The sequence below is a fragment of the Thalassophryne amazonica genome, chromosome 2 (genome assembly GCF_902500255.1).
Source record: "Thalassophryne amazonica chromosome 2, fThaAma1.1, whole genome shotgun sequence".
NCBI classification, from domain to species: Eukaryota; Metazoa; Chordata; class Actinopteri; order Batrachoidiformes; family Batrachoididae; genus Thalassophryne; species Thalassophryne amazonica.
In genome coordinates this window covers 56,742,693-56,761,597 of record NC_047104.1, presented here as the reverse complement: position 1 = coordinate 56,761,597, position 18,905 = coordinate 56,742,693, and the positions used below count along the sequence as shown (strand labels likewise).

The window sequence follows — 18,905 nt, the reverse complement described above, 5'->3', positions numbered from 1 at the left end:
TTGATGGGACTGTTTGTCTTCATGGCATAGTCATTATGCATGATCAGAGAGGGCTCAAAATTAGAGGTTCACTGATTCCCAAATGCTAATTATCAGAACTCAGTATTTCGGAGCTGAATATGGCACAGTTTTAACTGAGTTCTTCATCTTTTGGCTGCTCCCATTATGGGCAACCACATCAGATCATCCGCCTCCATCTCACCCCATCTTCTGCATATTCTTCTGTCACACTAATAATCTGTGTGTCCTCTCTCACCATTCATCTCCTCTTTGGTCTTCCTCTTTTCCTCCTGCCTGGCATCTCCATCCTCATCATCCTTCTCCTGATATACCCTTGGTCCCTGCTCTGCACATACCCAAACTATTTTAGTCTTGCATTTCTGACTCTCAGACTTCTCAGAATTCCTGACAGACCGGAGTCAGCATGTGAGGCTGGGAAAAAATGTCTCGAACACTCGGGTTTTCAGCACAGGATCTCCACAGGGCTGTGTCCTTTCCCCTCTGCTCTTCTCCCTCTACACTAACTGCTGCACCTCCAGCCACGACTCTGTAAAGCTCATCAAGTTTGCGGACAACACCACCCTCATCGGACTCATTTCGGATGGGGATGAGTCTGCCTACAGGAGGGAGGTGGACCGGCTGGTGACCTGGTGCAGCAGCAACAACTTGGAGCTCAAGCCCAGAAAACAGTGGAGATGATTGTGGACTTCAGGAAAGCCACAGCCCCCCCACCCCCCCTCGCCCTCACCAAAAGCCCCATCACCACTGTGGTCTGTCACTGCTTCCTCGGCACCACCATCACCCAGGACCTCAAGTGGGAGTCAACCATCAGCTCCCTCATCAAGAAGGCCCAGCAGAGGATGTACTTCCTGCGGCAGCTGAAGAAGGCCAAGCTGCCTGTCCAGCTGATGGTGCAGTTCTACACGGCCATCATCGAGTCCATCCTCTGCTCCTCCATCACGGTGTGGTACGCCGGGGCCACAGCCAGGGACAGACACAGACTGCAGCGCATTGTGGCCTCTGCTGAGAAGGTGATCAGCTGTAGCCTTCCATCTCTCCATGACCTACACGTCTCCAGGACTCTGGGCCGAGCAGGTCGGATCACAGCTGACCCTTCTCACCCTGCACATGGTCTGTTCAAACCACTCCCCTCGGGCAGGAGGCTACGGTCCATCAGGACCAGAACCTCCCGCCATAAGAACAGTTTCTTCCCCTCTGCCGTTAGACTCATGAACTCCTCATAACTCAGTCACCTTAAGCTTAACTCTGTCACTTTATCATTTTATCACGGGTCACTTTAGACAGTGTACTTTGGTTTTTAATTGCACTCCTCCCACTGCACTGTTTTTTTTCTGTTTCTCTGTTTTTCTGTTGCACACAGCCTTTCATATTTCATATTTCTTTTTTTTTATCTTAGATTTTATCTTATGTTATATTTTATCCTAGCATTTTATCTCTTCTTAATGTTGCAACATTGTACCGAAGCAAATTCCTAGTCTGTGAATCCTGTTCACTGACAATGGCAATAAACAACTTCTGTTTCTGATTCTGATTCTGAATATTTAGTTTTTATGGGGATGCAGAAATTTTGCGGGCACTCTCCCTGGCTCACTGACTAACTGATTCCATTCATCCTAAATTTGACCTGCCAACCAGAGGCACTTCTTTTAAAGCTGTAGCTGTTACCAGCAGAGAGGAAATCTCTTACCTGTAACAGTTATTGTCAAATTTGTTGTAGCTTGCAAATGCAATGAGCACACCAAATCCTGCACCAAGTGAGTAGAATATCTGAGTGGCAGCATCAATCCACACCTGGAGAAAATTCAAACAGGATTAAAGAAAATGCATACAGAAACTAAGAACAAGGATAAATTAACATGTTTGTAAGATATCCTTTTTTTTTTTTTTTTTGCAATCTGTTTCAGAAGAAATCAGTGATAGTGAAGTGCTGGGCCTTCCCAATAATTAAAGCTCTACTGTATGACCAAAATGGCAATGAAATTACATGAGCTAACAACTGTTACAATAGCATGTGAAGAAATATAGTCAGCTCATTGCAACTTTTCAAATAATTCTATTTATATCAACTATTGCATCAAACTCCGGTCACTGTCCAACTTAGTGAATATTACCTGCAGAAATTTACTATCACCCTCAATACATGTTGTAATAAGATAAGATAAGACCAGATAGTACTTTTTAATAGTCCCATGACAGGGAAATTTACAATGTTACAGCAGCACAGGGACAGTCACAGAACAACAGTGCAACTATGCAAAAATAAGCTAAAAGAAGAATAATTACCAAAATATGGAAGTCAAGTTCTGTCCGGAATAACAATATATATAGTAAAATAAATTACACTATATACAAGCAGAAAGAATGTTTCGTAATATTGCACGAGTGTTCAAATGATGTTGTACACAAGTGTACAAGTATTATTGCACAGAATGTGTAGTATTATTGCAAATGGATAAAAAATTGTTACTTTAATGATATTAATGATTTGAGTGATTCGAGTGATCTACTGGGAACATTGTTGGCTGTGGAGTCTGACAGCAACAGGAAGGAAGGACCTGTGGTATCGCTCCTTCATGCACTTTGGGTGGAGCAGCCTGTCAATCAATCAATCAATCAATTTTATTTATATAGCGCCAAATCACAACAAACAGTTGCCCCAAGGCGCTTTATATTGTAAGGCAAGGCCATACAATAATTATGTAAAAACCCCAACGGTCAAAACGACCCCCTGTGAGCAAGCACTTGGCGACAGTGGGAAGGAAAACTCCCTTTTAACAGGAAGAAACCTCCAGCAGAACCAGGCTCAAGGAGGGGCAGTCTTCTGCTGGGACTGGTTGGGGCTGAGGGAGAGAACCAGGAAAAAGACATGCTGTGGAGGGGAGCAGAGATCAATCACTAATGATTAAATGCAGAGTGGTGCATACAGAGCAAAAAGAGAAAGAAACACTCAGTGCATCATGGGAACCCCCCAGCAGTCTAAGTCTATAGCAGCATAAGTAACGGATGGTTCAGGGTCACCTGATCCAGCCCTAACTATAAGCTTTAGCAAAAAGGAAAGTTTTAAGCCTAATCTTAAAAGTAGAGAGGGTGTCTGTCTCCCTGATCTGAATTGGGAGCTGGTTCCACAGGAGAGGAGCCTGAAAGCTGAAGGCTCTGCCTCCCATTCTACTCTTACAAACCCTAGGAACTACAAGTAAGCCTGCAGTCTGAGAGCGAAGCGCTCTATTGGGGTGATATGGTACTATGAGGTCCCTAAGATAAGATGGGACCTGATTATTCAAAACCTTATAAGTAAGAAGAAGAATTTTAAATTCTATTCTAGAATTAACAGGAAGCCAATGAAGAGAGGCCAATATGGGTGAGATATGCTCTCTCCTTCTAGTCCCCCTTAGTACTCTAGCTGCAGCATTTTGTGACAATGTGACAAAGTTTTATTCGGCACACAAAATATTCAAATAGAAAAAAAATGAACAATTCCACAAACAAACACAGATAAAACTTTGTCACCGCATTTTGAATTAACTGAAGGCTTTTAAGGGAACTTTTAGGACAACCTGATAATAATGAATTACAATAGTCCAGCCTACAGGAAATAAATGCATGAATTAGTTTTTCAGCATCACTCTGAGACAAGACCTTTCTAATTTTAGAGATATTGCGTAAATGCAAAAAAGCAGTCCTACATATTTGTTTAATATGCGCTTTGAATGACATATCCTGATCAAAAATGACTCCAAGATTTCTCACAGTATTACTAGAGGTCAGGGTAATGCCATCCAGAGTAAGGATCTGGTTAGACACCATGTTTCTAAGATTTGTGGGGCCAAGTACAATAACTTCAGTTTTATCTGAGTTTAAAAGCAGGAAATTAGGAGACACTGAAGGAGATTTCTAGAACAGTCAGGGTGTCACGCATGGAGTGGGGGGCGTTCTCCAGCAGGGATGACAGCTTAGCCGTCATCCTCCTTTCTCCCACCTCCTGCACTGAGTCCAAGGGACTTCCCAGGACAGAGCTGGCCTTCCTAATCACTTTGTCTCCTCCTTGTGATACTGCTGCTCCAGCAGACCACTCCATAAAAAATGGCTAATGCCACTGCAAAGTCAAAGAGGGTCTTCAGGAGTCCCCCTCCAAAGGACCTGAGTCAACTCAGCAGGTAGAGTCTGCTCTGACATCTCTTATAAAGTGCAGTTGTTTGACCAGTCTACACAGTAAATTTTGCTGAGTAAAATTTACTCTGCTGGGATAACATTTGGTCCCAGTTTAAATAGAGTAAAATGCACTCTATTGTACATTGAAATCAGCTCTACCGTCTTGTCCTATCAAGTGTTTCTACTCCAATAAGAGTTGTTTTTACCCTGTTATAGAGCTGATTTAGCACTGTGATAGAGTATATTTAACTCTATTTGGACTGGGACCAAATGTTATCCCAGCAGAGTAAATTTTACTCAGCAAAATTTACTTTGTAGTTTACTGTTTAGGTGAACACCCAGGTACTTGTAAGAGTCCAATATCTCAAAATCCATTCCCTGGATCTTCACCGACTCTTTGGTTTTCCGTACATTGATGTGGAGGCGTTCCACTGACACCAATCCACAAAGTCCTGGGTCACCCCTCTGTACTCTCTGTCATCCTCATCATTGATGGGACAGATGATTGCAGAGTCATCAGAGAACTTTTGCAGGTGACAGTTGAAAGAGTTGTACATGACGTCTGCAGTGAAGAGAAAGGGAACCAAGATGGTTCCTTGCGGGGCCCACCTGCTGCAGATGACCATGTCAGAGACATAGTCCCGAGCCTTCTGTGAGGTACACCAAGATGAGAGATGGGGATCCACACCCGTGATCTCCAGCTTGTTCCTCAAAAGCACTGGCTGTATATTGAAAGCACTGGATAAATCAACAAGCATGATTCTCACAGGCGCCCAGGCTTTTCTAGTTGAGACAGCGCTCTATGTTGGAGGTAGATGACAGCATCGTCCACTCCGATGGCAGGCTGGCATGCAAACTGAAGTGGATCCATTGATGATTTCACCAGGGGGTGGAGATGTGCAAAGACCAGCCTTTCCAGGATCTTGATTAGATGCGATGTCAGTGCCACCTACCTGAAGCTGCTGAAGTCATCCAGGTGTGGCAACGTTTTCTTCTGAACCGGTAATTAATCATAAAATGCAGAGAGAGAAATATGCAAATGCCTTCCCAAGTTTCTTTGAGGAACATGTTTTTAAACATTTCAGTAACTTTCTCATGAATTTGTTGACAAACTGGAGAGCCTCTGCACATTTTGTCTCCTCCAAGACTTAAAATTCAAAAAGGTGATGTCAGCAGGTTACTGTAATCATATGGTACAAAAGCAGCATCCATGAAAGCAGCGGTGGAAAAACCTGGCCTGAATAAAACTGTAACCTCATAGTTCTTCCATCCACCCAGTAAACCAGCTGATTCTATTTAGTTCAACGCTTCAGGCAGGTAGATGAGCTAATCATTGAAATCAGCTGTTTTCATGCACAAGTAGATGTTTTTGTACATACTGCTTTTGTGCCTAATTGTGATTACAATCAGGTGCTGATATTACCTTTTTGAAATAACATTTATTGTTTTTTTGGTTTTTTTGAGGGGGGGGGGGGGTAAACCAGGGTATCTCTAACCTCCAGGTTGTTGAGCCGCTTGAAGTCAATGTGGAGGTAGGCCCTGATGCCATCCATGGATCCAGGTAGAGTGATACCTCGAATCAACAGCACAAAAAGAACCACATAGGGCATTGTAGCTGTTATGTACACCACCTGAGTACACAAAAACATGGGAATGAAAGGATATGCAAGCAAACAGCTAGAAATGTAACAATACAAATTTTTGTCCTTTATTCAACCATTTTGTCAATAAGCAGTATGATGTTGAGCAGTCTGTAGTCAATTAATAAATAGTCCTCTTGCTTTTTATGAATATCCATGTAAAGTCTATCCTTTGTCTTCTGCCAGGATTTTAAAGCCTTTGCAGCATAAATTCACTAAATAGCACTTTCCCCTGCCCTTTTTTATTCCAATCCAGGCCTTGAGGACTATTACTGTGGGAGCTTATTTAGCTTAGTGTGAAACAAACACGAGTCCACAAATCTTTTTGTTCAGGACAATCCATCGAATGTTATGTCATGAGCCAGTGCCGGAACCCACTGATAGTCAGGTGGATTGGGACAGTGATGATGAAGGGTTTGGATCATGCACAGAGACAGAAGGCATGACCAGGAATCAAATCCACATCTACATAATGGCAGTCCAACCCCTAGTACACTGGCTTACCTGAAATATAGCACATAAGGGAATATTCTGCAGTCCAAGTTATGCGCAACGCTACAGCTTACATTTCCTGGAACCAATTTGTGGCCTAACACCAAACATGTCTGCAGGATAGCATCTCAAACCATTTCCACATGCACGCTCAAACAAATCCAAAATACCTTGTACATATACACTGCATCCAGAAAGTGTTCACAATGCTTCCACATTTTGTTATGTCCAAACAAAACAAAATAACAGCCTTATTCTAAAATGGAGTAAATTTATTTTTCCCCCTCAAAATTCTACTCACAACACCCCATAAAGACAGCATAAAAAGGGTTGTTACCTCTGCCAAGGAGGTTATGTTTTCGGTCGGGTTTGTTTGTTTGTTTGTCTGTTTGTCAGCAGGATAACTCAAAAAGTTTTGAACAGATTTTGATGAAATTTTGTGGAGTGGTTGGAAATGACAAGAGGAACGAGTAATTAAATTTTAGTGGTGATCCGGATCACGATCCGGATCACGATGCTAACGTGTTAGCATGTCTATGGCATTTTCAATGTTAAAAGTTAGCATTAAGCAGTTGCAGCTGTCATCATGTTCGGGTGCATTTGTTTTCAAATTGTAATATTTCTTAAATTTATTTTTGTTTATATATTAATAATCTAATGATGATTATATACAATTGTAGAGAAACAGACAAAAAGAAATAGATCACTGTGCCAAGGAGGGAAACTCTTTATGGTCAGTGACCCTATGGCCTCGTTAGAGAAGTGTTTCATAAATGTTAAAAAAAAATTCATATATTTGCAGTTTAGTTGAATAATAAATTGAATTTTGTCTCTTATTTCTTTTTGTCTATAAGCACATGCAATATCAATATCAGTGCTCAGATGACAGTAGCTTCTGGGAAATGTGCAAGTTGCAATAAACTGTGATGCCAAGCGCTAAGGATACATGCTATCCAGTCACAGCAGATGAAACTTTTTTTTACTACTGAGCAAATATCGTTACACTTTTTTAGGTTCAATGATTCCACGGCGTGTAGATGTTATGGCGTCAGTGACCCCATGGCCTTGGCGGAGGTTTGCACTCTCTGAGTGCTTCTAGTTTTTATTTTTGCAAATTTATCAGAGATTTCTGACTTCTGCCAATCAGGATCCAGATCACCTCCAAATCTCAGTGGAGTCTTCCATACCCTGATATCTATATGTGGTGCAAATTTAGTGAGAATCTGTGAAGTAGTTTTGACAGAATCCTTCAAAGCCTATATAAAGTCAAATCTTGATCCAGAATTTGGATCTGGATCCAAATCACTTCCAAAATTCAATGGAGTCTTCCATGCCCCAATATCTATCTGTGGGGCAAATTTGATGAGAATCTGTGAAGAAGTTTTGACATAATCCTTCAAAGCCTATATAAGGTGAACTCTTGATCCAGAATCCAGATCCAGATCACCTCCCAAATTCAGCGGAGTCTTCCATGCCGTAATATCTATCTGTGGTGCAAATTTGGTGAGAATCCATGCAGTAGTTTTGACAGAATCTTTAAAAGCCTATCAAGTGAACTTTGATCCAGAATCTGGATCCGGATCCAGATCACCGCCAAAATTTAATGGAGTCTTCCATGGCGTAATATGTATCTGTGGTGCAAATTTGGTGAGAATCCGTGTAGTTTTGACATAATCCTTAAAAGCCTATATAAAATGAAATCTTGATCCAGAATCTGGATCCAGATGTGGAGTGGAGTCTTCTATGCCCCAGTATCTATCTGTGAGGCAAATTTGGTGAGAATCATAATAATAAGAAACCACATAGGTATTCACACACTTCCTCACAATACTTAGTTGATGCTTTTTGCCCATTCCTCTTTGCAGCACGTCTCAAGCTCCATCAGGTTGGATGGGGAGCTTCGGTGCACAGCCATTTTCACATCTTTCCAGAGTTGTTCAATCAGATTCAAGTCTAAGCTCTGGTTGAGCCACTCTAGGACATTCACATAGTTGTCATGAAGCCACTCCTGTGTGCTTAGGGTCATTGTTCTGTTGAAAGGTGAACCATTTCTCCAGTCTGAGGTCATGGGGAAACACTTATAAATCAAATACCAATCCAATATTCCTTTTGCAAAAACGAGCCATATGAATCATCTGCAATAAACAATATCGTGAACCAACTCATTCTCTATTTGTGTCTCTAAATTTATTAAAATTCATTGATTTGGTCGATTACATTACAATTCAAACTTTATTTCGAGCGAAAAACCAAGCCTTACCGAGACATGTCCAGAGTCTGTTCCGATTGAGGGAATCCAGATATAGTTTAAGAGGTTGTGCAATTTTTATGAAACCACCAGTAAGAACAAATGTAAAGGGTTTTTGTGTGTCTGTGGTTGGGGTGAGGAAATGGAACAAATGTTCAACAGAGGTTAGAATGAGTAGTACCTTAGTAAGATTTAAGAAACTACTCAAAAAGAACATTATGTCTAAGTATCATAAAGAAGCAAATATAATTTGATTTATATGGAATGTTCAATTTATAAGTGGGACTTATTGTATATTTGAATGTGTGGGTATGTATATGCATATGTAGATATATAGATATGGGTAGGTGTATATGTATATGTATATAAGTGACTGTGTATATGTATGTATGTATATATTTATGTTTGTAAAGTATATACGTATGTATATAGGTATATGTGGCACAGCCCAAGCAGAGGGTCACCCCCAAGAGCCTGGTCTGCTTGAGGTTTCTTCCTTATAGGGAGTTTTTCCTCACCACAGTTGCCTAGTGCTTGCTCTGGGGGTTGGTAAGGTTAGTCCTTACTGGCGTAAAGTGCCTTGATTCGACTTTCTTATGATCTGGTACTATATAAATATAATTATAAGTGAATAGTATATTGATGTGTATGTCTGTGTGTCGACATGTAGTAGTGAATTTATATTTATGTAAATATGACTGATTAGAATTGTTGGACTTGTACTAGCAGGGGTGGGCGCTAATAAGCTTTGCTTCAGCCCACACCCTTTCAGACTCACTAGTTTTGTCTGTGTTTGTTTGTGGAATTGTTCATTTTTTTCTATTTGAATATTTTGTGTGCCGAATTAAAAAACTTTGTCACTTTGAAAAAAAAAAAAAAAAAAGAGCACTCTGGAGCAGGTTTTCATCCAATATGTCTCCGTACGTTGCTGCATTCATCTTTCCCTCAATCCTGGCTAGTCTCCCGTTTCCTGCCACTGAAAAACATCCCCACAGCATGATGCTGCTACCACCATGCTTCACTGTATGGATAGTGCCTGGTTTCCTTCAAATATGATGCCTGGTATTCACAAAGAGTTCAATCGTTGTCTCATCAGACCAGAGAATTTTGTTTCTCATGGTCTGAGAGTCCTTCAGGTGCCTTTTGGCAAACACCAGGTTGGCTGCCATGTGCCTTTTACTAAGGAGTGGCTTCTGTCTGGCCACCCTACCATACAGGCCTAATTGGTGGATTCCTGCAGAGGTGGTTGTCCTTCTGGAAAGGTTCTCTTCTCTCCATAGAGGAATGCTGGACCTCTGACACTGTGACCATCAGGTTCTTGGTCAGTTCTGTGACTAAGGCCCTTCTCCCCTGATCGCTCAGTTTAGATGGGCAGCCAGCTCTGAGAAGAGTCCTGATGGACCCCAAATTTTTTCATTTATGGATGATGGAGGCCACTGTGCTCATTGGAACCTTCAAAGCAGCAGAAATATTTCTGTACCCTTCCCCAGATTTGTGCCTCGGGCAACCCTGTCTCAGAGGTCTACACACAATTCCTTTGACTTCATGCTTTGGTTTGTACTCTGACTTTATATGTAAACAGGCATGTGCCTTTCCAAATTATATCCAATCAACTGAATTTATGCCAGGTGGACTCCAATTAAGCTGGAGAAACATGTCAAGGATGATAAGTGGAAACAGGATGCACCTGAGCTGAATTTTGAGCTTCATGGCAAAGGCTGTGAATACTTAGGTACATATGATGTCTTATTTTTTCATTTTTAATACATTTGCAAAAATATATAAAAAGAAAAAAACTTTTTCACGTTGTCATTATGGGGTATTGTGTGTCAAATTTCGAGGAAAAAAACGGAATTTTGTCCATTTTGGAATAAGGTTGTTCTGAAGCACTCTGAATACTTTACAGATGCACTGTATATGTACTTTGACTTCCCCTGCCTCACTATCACATAACAATACTCAACAACTATGCCCTTGCTTCACTCTGAAATTTCCAGTTCGGCAGGGTTGGAAGCGACATTTCTCATATCTCTGATTTTCAGTCTGTCAAACATTTTCTCTGTCATCAAATCCTCTGTACATTACTCAATAACTTATTTCCATTAGATTTGACATACATTTTCTGCCAGATGCTCTTCCTGATCTGAATTAATGTCTACAAGAAAAAGAAACTAATGTGCATTCAAGTTGGAAAGAAACCAGAGCAGCTGGAAGAAACATAGGCAGACAAACCAAGTACCTTGAAACTCCACACATCAATTTTTTAGACATTGGTGGACTTTAACGCAGACAACTTCAAACAATTTGATTGCTATTCTTTCATGTTTTTAATGAACTGTCTCTGCTGCACTGACCTCTTCATTCGCAATAGTGAAAATACAGTTTTGTGGCAACTCCTTTTCCTTTGGAAGTTCGGAGGGCTTCCATTGACTGCCTTGGGCTGAGACTGGCTGTGTGGGCAGGTCCTGGTGGCCATGGTCAGAGACTGGGCTGGTGGGCTGGCCTGCATGGCTGGTTCTGGTTCGAGGCTTCCTGGGAGGCCACCTCTTGTTCCTCTTTGGTGGTGAGGGGGCGTCTTCTGGTTGGCTTGGGCTGGGGCTGGCAGTGTTGGTGGGTCCTGCTGGCATTGGTCAATGACCGGGGCTGGTCGACTGGCTGGTTCTGGTTAGAAACTTCTGGTGGGGCGCTTTCATTCTCCTTAGGGATGGGAGAGCTTCTTTTGGTTGCCGTGGACTTGGGTAGCTGTGCGGGCAGGCCTGTTGGTCTTGGTCAACGATTGGGGCTGGCGGGCTGGCAGGCTGGCGTGTATGGCTGGTACTTGTTCTGGGCTTCCTGGTAGGCCATGGACCAAAATGGCTGTGCAGGTGGGACTCGTTAGTCCACCCATCTAGGAGATGGAAAACTCTGAATTCACACCCAGATGTAGTCAGCATCCGTTAATTGTGGGCCCTCAGCCTACAGCAAATTGACTAAAACAATCATGAGTAGCAATTCAGAGACCGGGTCCTTAATACTATGGGAACATCTCATGCCCTGCATGCGGGGAACTAAGAGCAGGAAGGGAGTGCTGTGACTGAGACTTCGGCTTCAGATTATGCTAACCCTGACAGCAATTCTGAAGGGAATCATGTCTGTCCATTGTTGGAAGGTGTGGGAGGACTCTCCCTGGAGCAAAGTTTTGCCACCTCCTCATGGCAGCAGAAAAAAAATGACTGGGACTGGGGATGGTGCGTCAGCACCTGCCTCTTTGGAGGTGGGAGCTGAACATTCGCCACTTCCTGGTACCTCGCAGGGTACTCCTTTAAAGCTGTCATGCCCACTGATGGTAAGCGAAAAATGTGCTGTTGACTCCATGTCAGGAAGTGCTCAGCAGCCCACAAAGAAATGAACAAGCGCTCCCGTGTCTCTGGTGGTGGGGGAGACTTGTAGGTTGTTATCTATACTGTGATGACCAGCAAAGACCTCTTTGTTCATCAGTTGTTCCTTACTTTTTGACTGTAACTGCTAACAATATCATTACCTTTGTTTTTATTTACAAACATTTTACTTAAATCATGTAACTTCACTTTTTGACTACAACAAATTGTCCTTCAACATTAATCGTGTGTTTCTTAATAACATGACTCTGCCAGATATAAACACTTAAATGTAACCTGTGGACTTCAGCACTACAAAATTCACAACACTAACTGAACTAAAACTATCCATCAATAATATTATTTATGTCTGAGGATTAAGCCTTTGTTTCTAAATGTGAGAGCAGATTTTTATTGATGAAAAGAAGCTGTATCATCAGCTGTGCGACTGTTTCTGGTTTTACCTACAATGTGTGACACTGAGCTAAACAACCTTTCACTCTCCACACAATTTTTTTTAAACTTTTAATTAAATATGTAGAGGTAACATACACAAATAAAAAACGTGATTTTTTTTTTTTTCCCCCAAAGGTGGAACATGTAATTATTGATGAGCATGATATGCGTGCACACGCACACATGGTGCCGCATGGCGTCTCACACCACACTGAGGCAAAATGGAGTAATTTTAACATTATTTTATTTTATTTTTTCTTTGTGAATCATGGGATAATTCCCTCGCATTCAGACAGAATAGCCCGTTGCTTGTAGTAACTGAGCCATTAATGAGGTGCAGTGACTTCTACTTCCGGTGCAAATTGCAGCTCGTGGAGGCGAGTGGAGTGTCCGATCGCAGCGCCACAGATATTCAACAAACGGATTACACCTGTAGCGGACTGAGCTGGTCTCCCAGTGGCCTGATCACCCACACCAAAGACTGAAACTCACCAACCTGATGGACAGTCTCCACCGCTGAAACCATGATCTGAGTTCTGAAGGAGGAACTGGCATAAAGTGCCAAAGTCATGGAGGAACTTTTTTCAGCCATGACAAGGAATTAAAGTATTTTCAGATGTTGTTTTCTAAACTCAGGAGGCTTTATGTGGATTATTTTTCTTCAGGATTGTGTGATGATGAATTCCACTGAAACAGGTAAGACTTTATTATTTACTCTGTGTGTGCCTGTAAAACTTCATAAATTAGCTACATCATTGTTTAAGCAGCAGTGTTCAAAACATATGAAAAAAGTAATGGCTTATAGTTCAGAAATTACGGCACCTGTGCTTGAAAATCCCCCATTGAGTGGTTGACATCACGCTGCTGTAAAGGGGATCGGGTGACGTAGTACCGGAGATGTTTTATGATTATAAGTACGAATAAATGAATACGGGATCGGGCCGATACCCGATACTGCTTTCAGGATCGGTGCATCCCCAGTTAGTATAGTTAACTATTGTAGAAAGAGACATCTCCCTATCCTGCTTGGTTGTGATGCCAATGCTCACCACATAGGCTGGGGAGGCTCAAATACAAATCCTAGGGGTAGGGTCTTACTAGAATTTCTGGTGGCCAATAATCTCGTTGTGTTTAATCAGGGCAATGAACCAACTTTATGTATTTCTAACAAAGATGAGGACACTGATAGTACAGTAGGTTCTATGGATCTAGAGGTCCATAGAAGTAGAGGTATAGTCAGTAACTGGTCTGTTTCCAAGGAAGAGTCAATGTCAGACCATGGATAACTCCACTTCATATTGAAGGCAGGAATTACAGAACCAGTAACTTATAGAAACCCAAGTGGGACAGACTGGGATATTCAATCAATCAATTTTTTTATATAGCGCCAAATCACAACAAACAGTTGCCCCAAGGGGCTTTATATTGTAAGGCAAGGCCATACAATAATTATGTAAAACCCCAACGGTCAAAACGACCCCCTGTGAGCAAGCACTTGGCTACAGTGGGAAGGAAAAACTCCCTTTTAACAGGAAGAAACCTCCAGCAGAACCAGGCTCAGGGAGGGGCAGTCTTCTGCTGGGACTGGTTGGGGCTGAGGGAGAGAACCAGGAAAAAGACATGCTGTGGAGGGGAGCAGAGATCGATCACTAATGATTAAATGCAGAGTGGTGCATACAGAGCAAAAAGAGAAAGAAACAGTGCATCATGGGAACCCCCCAGCAGTCTACGTCTATAGCAGCATAACTAAGGGATGGTTCATGGTCACCTGATCCAGCCCTAACTATAAGCTTTAGCAAAAAGGAAAGTTTTAAGCCTAATCTTAAAAGTAGAGAGGGTGTCTGTCTCCCTGATCTGAATTGGGAGCTGGTTCCACAGGAGAGGAGCCTGAAAGCTGAAGGCTCTGCCTCCCATTCTACTCTTACAAACCCTAGGAACTACAAGTAAGCCTGCAGTCTGAGAGTGAAGCGCTCTATTGGGGTGATATGGTACTACGAGGTCCCTAAGATAAGATGGGACCTGATTATTCAAAACCTTATAAGTAAGAAGAAGAATTTTAAATTCTATTCTAGAATTAACAGGAAGCCAATGAAGAGAGGCCAATATGGGTGAGATATGCTCTCTCCTTCTAGTCCCCGTCAGTACTCTAGCTGCAGCATTTTGAATTAACTGAAGGCTTTTTAGGGAACTTTTAGGACAACCTGATAATAATGAATTACAATAGTCCAGCCTAGAGGAAATAAATGCATTAATTAGTTTTTCAGCATCACTCTGAGACAAGACCTTTCTGATTTTAGAGATATTGCGTAAATGCAAAAAAGCAGTCCTACATATTTGTTTAATATGCGTTTTGAATGACATATCCTGATCAAAAATGACTCCAAGATTTCTCACAGTATTACTAGAGGTCAGGGTAATGCCATCCAGAGTAAGGATCTGGTTAGACACCATGTTTCTAAGATTTGTGGGGCCAAGTACAATAACTTCAGTTTTATCTGAGTTTAAAAGCAGGAAATTAGAGGTCATCCATGTCTTTATGTCTGTAAGACAATCCTGCAGTTTAGCTAATTGGTGTGTGTCCTCTGGCTTCATGGATAGATAAAGCTGGGTATCATCTGCGTAACAATGAAAATTTAAGCAATACCGTCTAATAATACTGCCTAAGGGAAGCATGTATAAAGTGAATAAAATTGGTCCTAGCACAGAACCTTGTGGAACTCCATAATTAACTTTAGTCTGTGAAGAAGATTCCCCATTTACATGAACAAATTGTAATCTATTAGACAAATATGATTCAAACCACCGCAGCGCAGTGCCTTTAATACCTATGGCATGCTCTAATCTCTGTAATAAAATTTTATGGTCAACAGTATCAAAAGCAGCACTTCATCATAAGACCCTGACATCCCTCATGGGGGATAGAACTGTCAGAATTAAAACGGTACAAGATATAGAAACAGAAGCTTCCAATTTACAAGAGGCTGTGTTGACAGCCTACGAGAAGAGGTCAGGGCCAAGTGGCGCAGAGGCAGCTCAAACATCTGGAAAAAGATGGGGGCAACATGGTAAGACTAAAAAATTGTTATAAAGCAGCCATTAAGAAAGCCAAAAGACTTTCCTGGAGATCCTTCTGTGGAGAGGTGGAGGGACAAAGTGCCTCCTCCAAACTGTACAGAATCTTGGAAAAGGATCATTCAGTCAATCACCTGCAGTTTGTCTGTCCACCACAGGGCATTCTGAACACCAAGGTGAATGTCCTAAAGAATCTGCTCCAGGTACACTTCCCGAGGGCTAATGAGGAGCACCCAGTGGATGAGCCTCTTTGTGTCTCCACTGTGAAAGACTGGAATATAGCGGGTAAGATAGTTAATAAAACTAGAGTGGAATGGGCAATCAATTTGTTTGGCCCTTACAAAATTACTGGCATTGATAAGATGTTCCCTGCTCTTCTACAGAAGGGCTTGTATGTGCTAATCAATACTCTAACATATATCAGGCATGTCTGGCTAATGGCTGTGTTCCCAAATTGTGGAGACTAGCTAGGGTGATTTTTCTACCCAAGCATGGCAAACCTTCTTAGAAAGAAGCTAAAGTATTAAGACCTATCAGTCTCACATCATTCCTTTTGAAAGAGAAACTAATTGATAGATATGTCAGAGATGGTGTCCTTAAAAGGTCACCACTCAGTGTATGGCAACATGCATATCAAGCAGGGCTCGCCACAGAGACTGCCCTGCATGACCTTGTTATGAGAAGTGAGAGAACCCTATCTCATCGACAGTACAGATTAGGTTGTTTTCTGGATATTCAGGGAGCATTTGATAATGTATCAGTTGATTCTATCAAAGTAGCTCTATAGTCCAAATGTGTGAACAGCACTGTCACCAGATGGATTGTTGCAATGCCTCATTGTAGAAGGGCAATTACTTCACTTGGTTACAGTACAGTGATGATGGTAGTGAAGCGCAAGTGTTCTCAAGGAGGGGTTATTTCTCCTCTTTTGCTGGTTACTTGTTGTGGACAACCTTCCAACTGAGTTAAATAATCTCAGACTGTACACCCAAGGGTAAGCAGATGATTTAGCAGTCTTTATTGAGGGGTTCTGTTAGAGGGACTGTTTTCAGAACTCATGCAGAATGCTCTCAGGATAGTAGAGAAGTGGTGTGTGCCCAATGGTTTGTCTGTGAATCCACACAAAAGAGTTATGGTCCTCTTCACAAATAAGAGAACCAAATTCGATTTAGCTCTACCAAAATTGGGTGGTATCAAGCTAAGACTATCTGAGTAGATTAAGTTCCTTGGTGTATATTTAGATGACAAACTTAACTGGAAGAGACACATAACTGAGAAATGTCATAATGCAATTCTCAGTTTACAACAGTGCCATCATATTGTCGGAAGAAGATAGGGAGCTAGTCCCAGTGTGATGAGATAAGTTATGCTGCAATAGTTTGGGAGACCAGAATGGAGCTTGGAACTATGAGGGCTATGCTGGCTCATGTTCAAAGAGTGGCCTGACTTTGCATCACAGGACAACACTGATAGCGGCTTTAATAGTACTTCTGAACTTAGCCCCTCTGGACCTCTACATTGTTGGAGAGGCAATCTCTATGTCAGTTAGGTTGCACCAGTTGGGCAACTGATGGACAATAGCAGATGCCAGTCATACCTTAATCCTGAAAAGAATATCAGTGGATCTTCTGCTTATTACTTACAGTTATAACAGGGAGACAGTCATGGTCAGACTCAGCTCTAAACACAATCTCACATGTAATCACTTGTTTTATAGACGCATCATTGATCATGGAGAAAGCCAGAGTTGATAGTCCATCCCCTCTTTCCTAACCTGACCTAAACTAACCTGTTTGATCCTGATGTCTTGTAGAAACTCCCTAATGACCTGAGACATGCCACCAATGTTCCCCACATTTAAAAGCAAACATAAGTAGTAACATGTTTGTGATTAGTAGCAGGGCATAACGTCTCCATTTGCGGTTTGTATATGTATTTGGTTACTGTTGCTGCCTGATTTGCTATTATGCCTTGTAGGCCGTTGGATTCTGTACATACTTTCTGAAGAATCATTTACACTCACTGGCTAATAGATTATAGACAACTTGCTCATACCATGTTAGACCATTTTCATCTTTAGAACTGCCTTGATTCAACAAAGTGCTGGAAACACTCCCTACATCATTGCATCACCAATTTGAAATATTGATACAACATAGGATGAAACCATGCTGTCATGTTGTTTGTGCCAAATTGTTGCAGCAGAAACTGAGATTCCTCAAGACCAGGCAACATTTTTACATTTTTCTGTTTTGCTGAATTTATGTGAATAACACTTTTTATACAGGTAAATGAAACCCAAACAGATGTACACAATAAAGCAGCCCACCTACCTTCACGCACCTACAGCCTAAAATCAGAGTATCAGTTTTTTGTGGTCAACTTAATTTCATTTGTTAATATCCATCCATTCCTGCAACACATTCCAAAAAAGTTGAGATGCAAAAGCACATTTTCTGTTGGAGATAGGTCAGAACTGCAGGCAACCCAGTCCAGTACCTGTAACCTCTACTTCTACAGCCATGTCTCTATAATGTGTGCAGAACATAGTTGTTGCATTGTCTTTATGAAAAATACATGGACAGGAAAAAGATGTCATCTTTAAGGCATCATATGCTGCACTAAAATCCCAATGTACCTTTCTGCCTTAATAGTGCTGTCAAAGAAGTACAAATTACCAAGGGCACTGACACAACCCAATACAATGACACACCCTGCCTTTTACACTTGTTGCTAATAACAGGCTGGTTGGATCTTTTCCTGAGTATTGATCCAGAGTAGACATCATCCATTTCTTACAAATATAATCTGGAATACTGATTTGTCTATCGAAAATACACATTTCCAATATGTGATGATCTAAATCAGATATCTCTGAGCTCAGAGAAATCAAGGATGCTTCTGAAAAAGGTGAACAAAAGACTCATTATTATAGTGCTTGATAGAGATTTTCCAAAGTAATCCTTTGTCCATGTTGTTATATCAGCTATTACTGAATGGCAGTTTTTATGCAGCATAGACTGAAGGATCAGAGATCATGGGTGTTCATTAGGCTTGCATATTTGCATGTGCACAATTCCTTGAATTGTTTAATTATATTATGCCCTGTAGAGAGAGAAATATGCAAACCCCTATGAATCATTTTTTGAGAAACATTGTTTTTTTAAACATTTCAATAATTTTATTGCTCATCTGCTAACAAAGAGGAGATCCTCTGCCCTCTTTATCACATTTACATGCCTAAATGAGAGTTTCTGCTGCATCATTTTCTGTTTAGATATTTGCTTTCATGAGCAATTGAACTCAACTCAAAATAGACTCAGTGAGTTCATTTTCTTCTTCTGTAGTGCTTACCTTCTGCTGTGTGCATTTTAATGTCAAGAGCATATGATTAAATACAAATTCAAATGCAAATTAAATATAAAATTGGAATGTATGTTAAAATGGTGACCAAGTCATCAGAAAGTACAG

At 41.3% G+C, this 18,905-nt stretch overlaps 1 protein-coding gene across 1 annotated transcript in view; it reads right to left on the bottom strand.

Moving 5' to 3' along the window:
- The window catches only part of slc6a2 (solute carrier family 6 member 2), a 94,509-nt gene that overhangs the window by 41,061 nt on the left and 34,543 nt on the right, over positions 1 to 18,905 (bottom strand). The window contains exons 5-6 of the mRNA XM_034186346.1: positions 5,667 to 5,801; positions 1,709 to 1,812 (exon numbers count right to left, since the gene is read on the bottom strand). Of these exons, the coding sequence (XP_034042237.1) occupies positions 1,709 to 1,812; positions 5,667 to 5,801 (239 nt within the window). The remainder of the gene's footprint in view (positions 1 to 1,708; positions 1,813 to 5,666; positions 5,802 to 18,905) is intronic.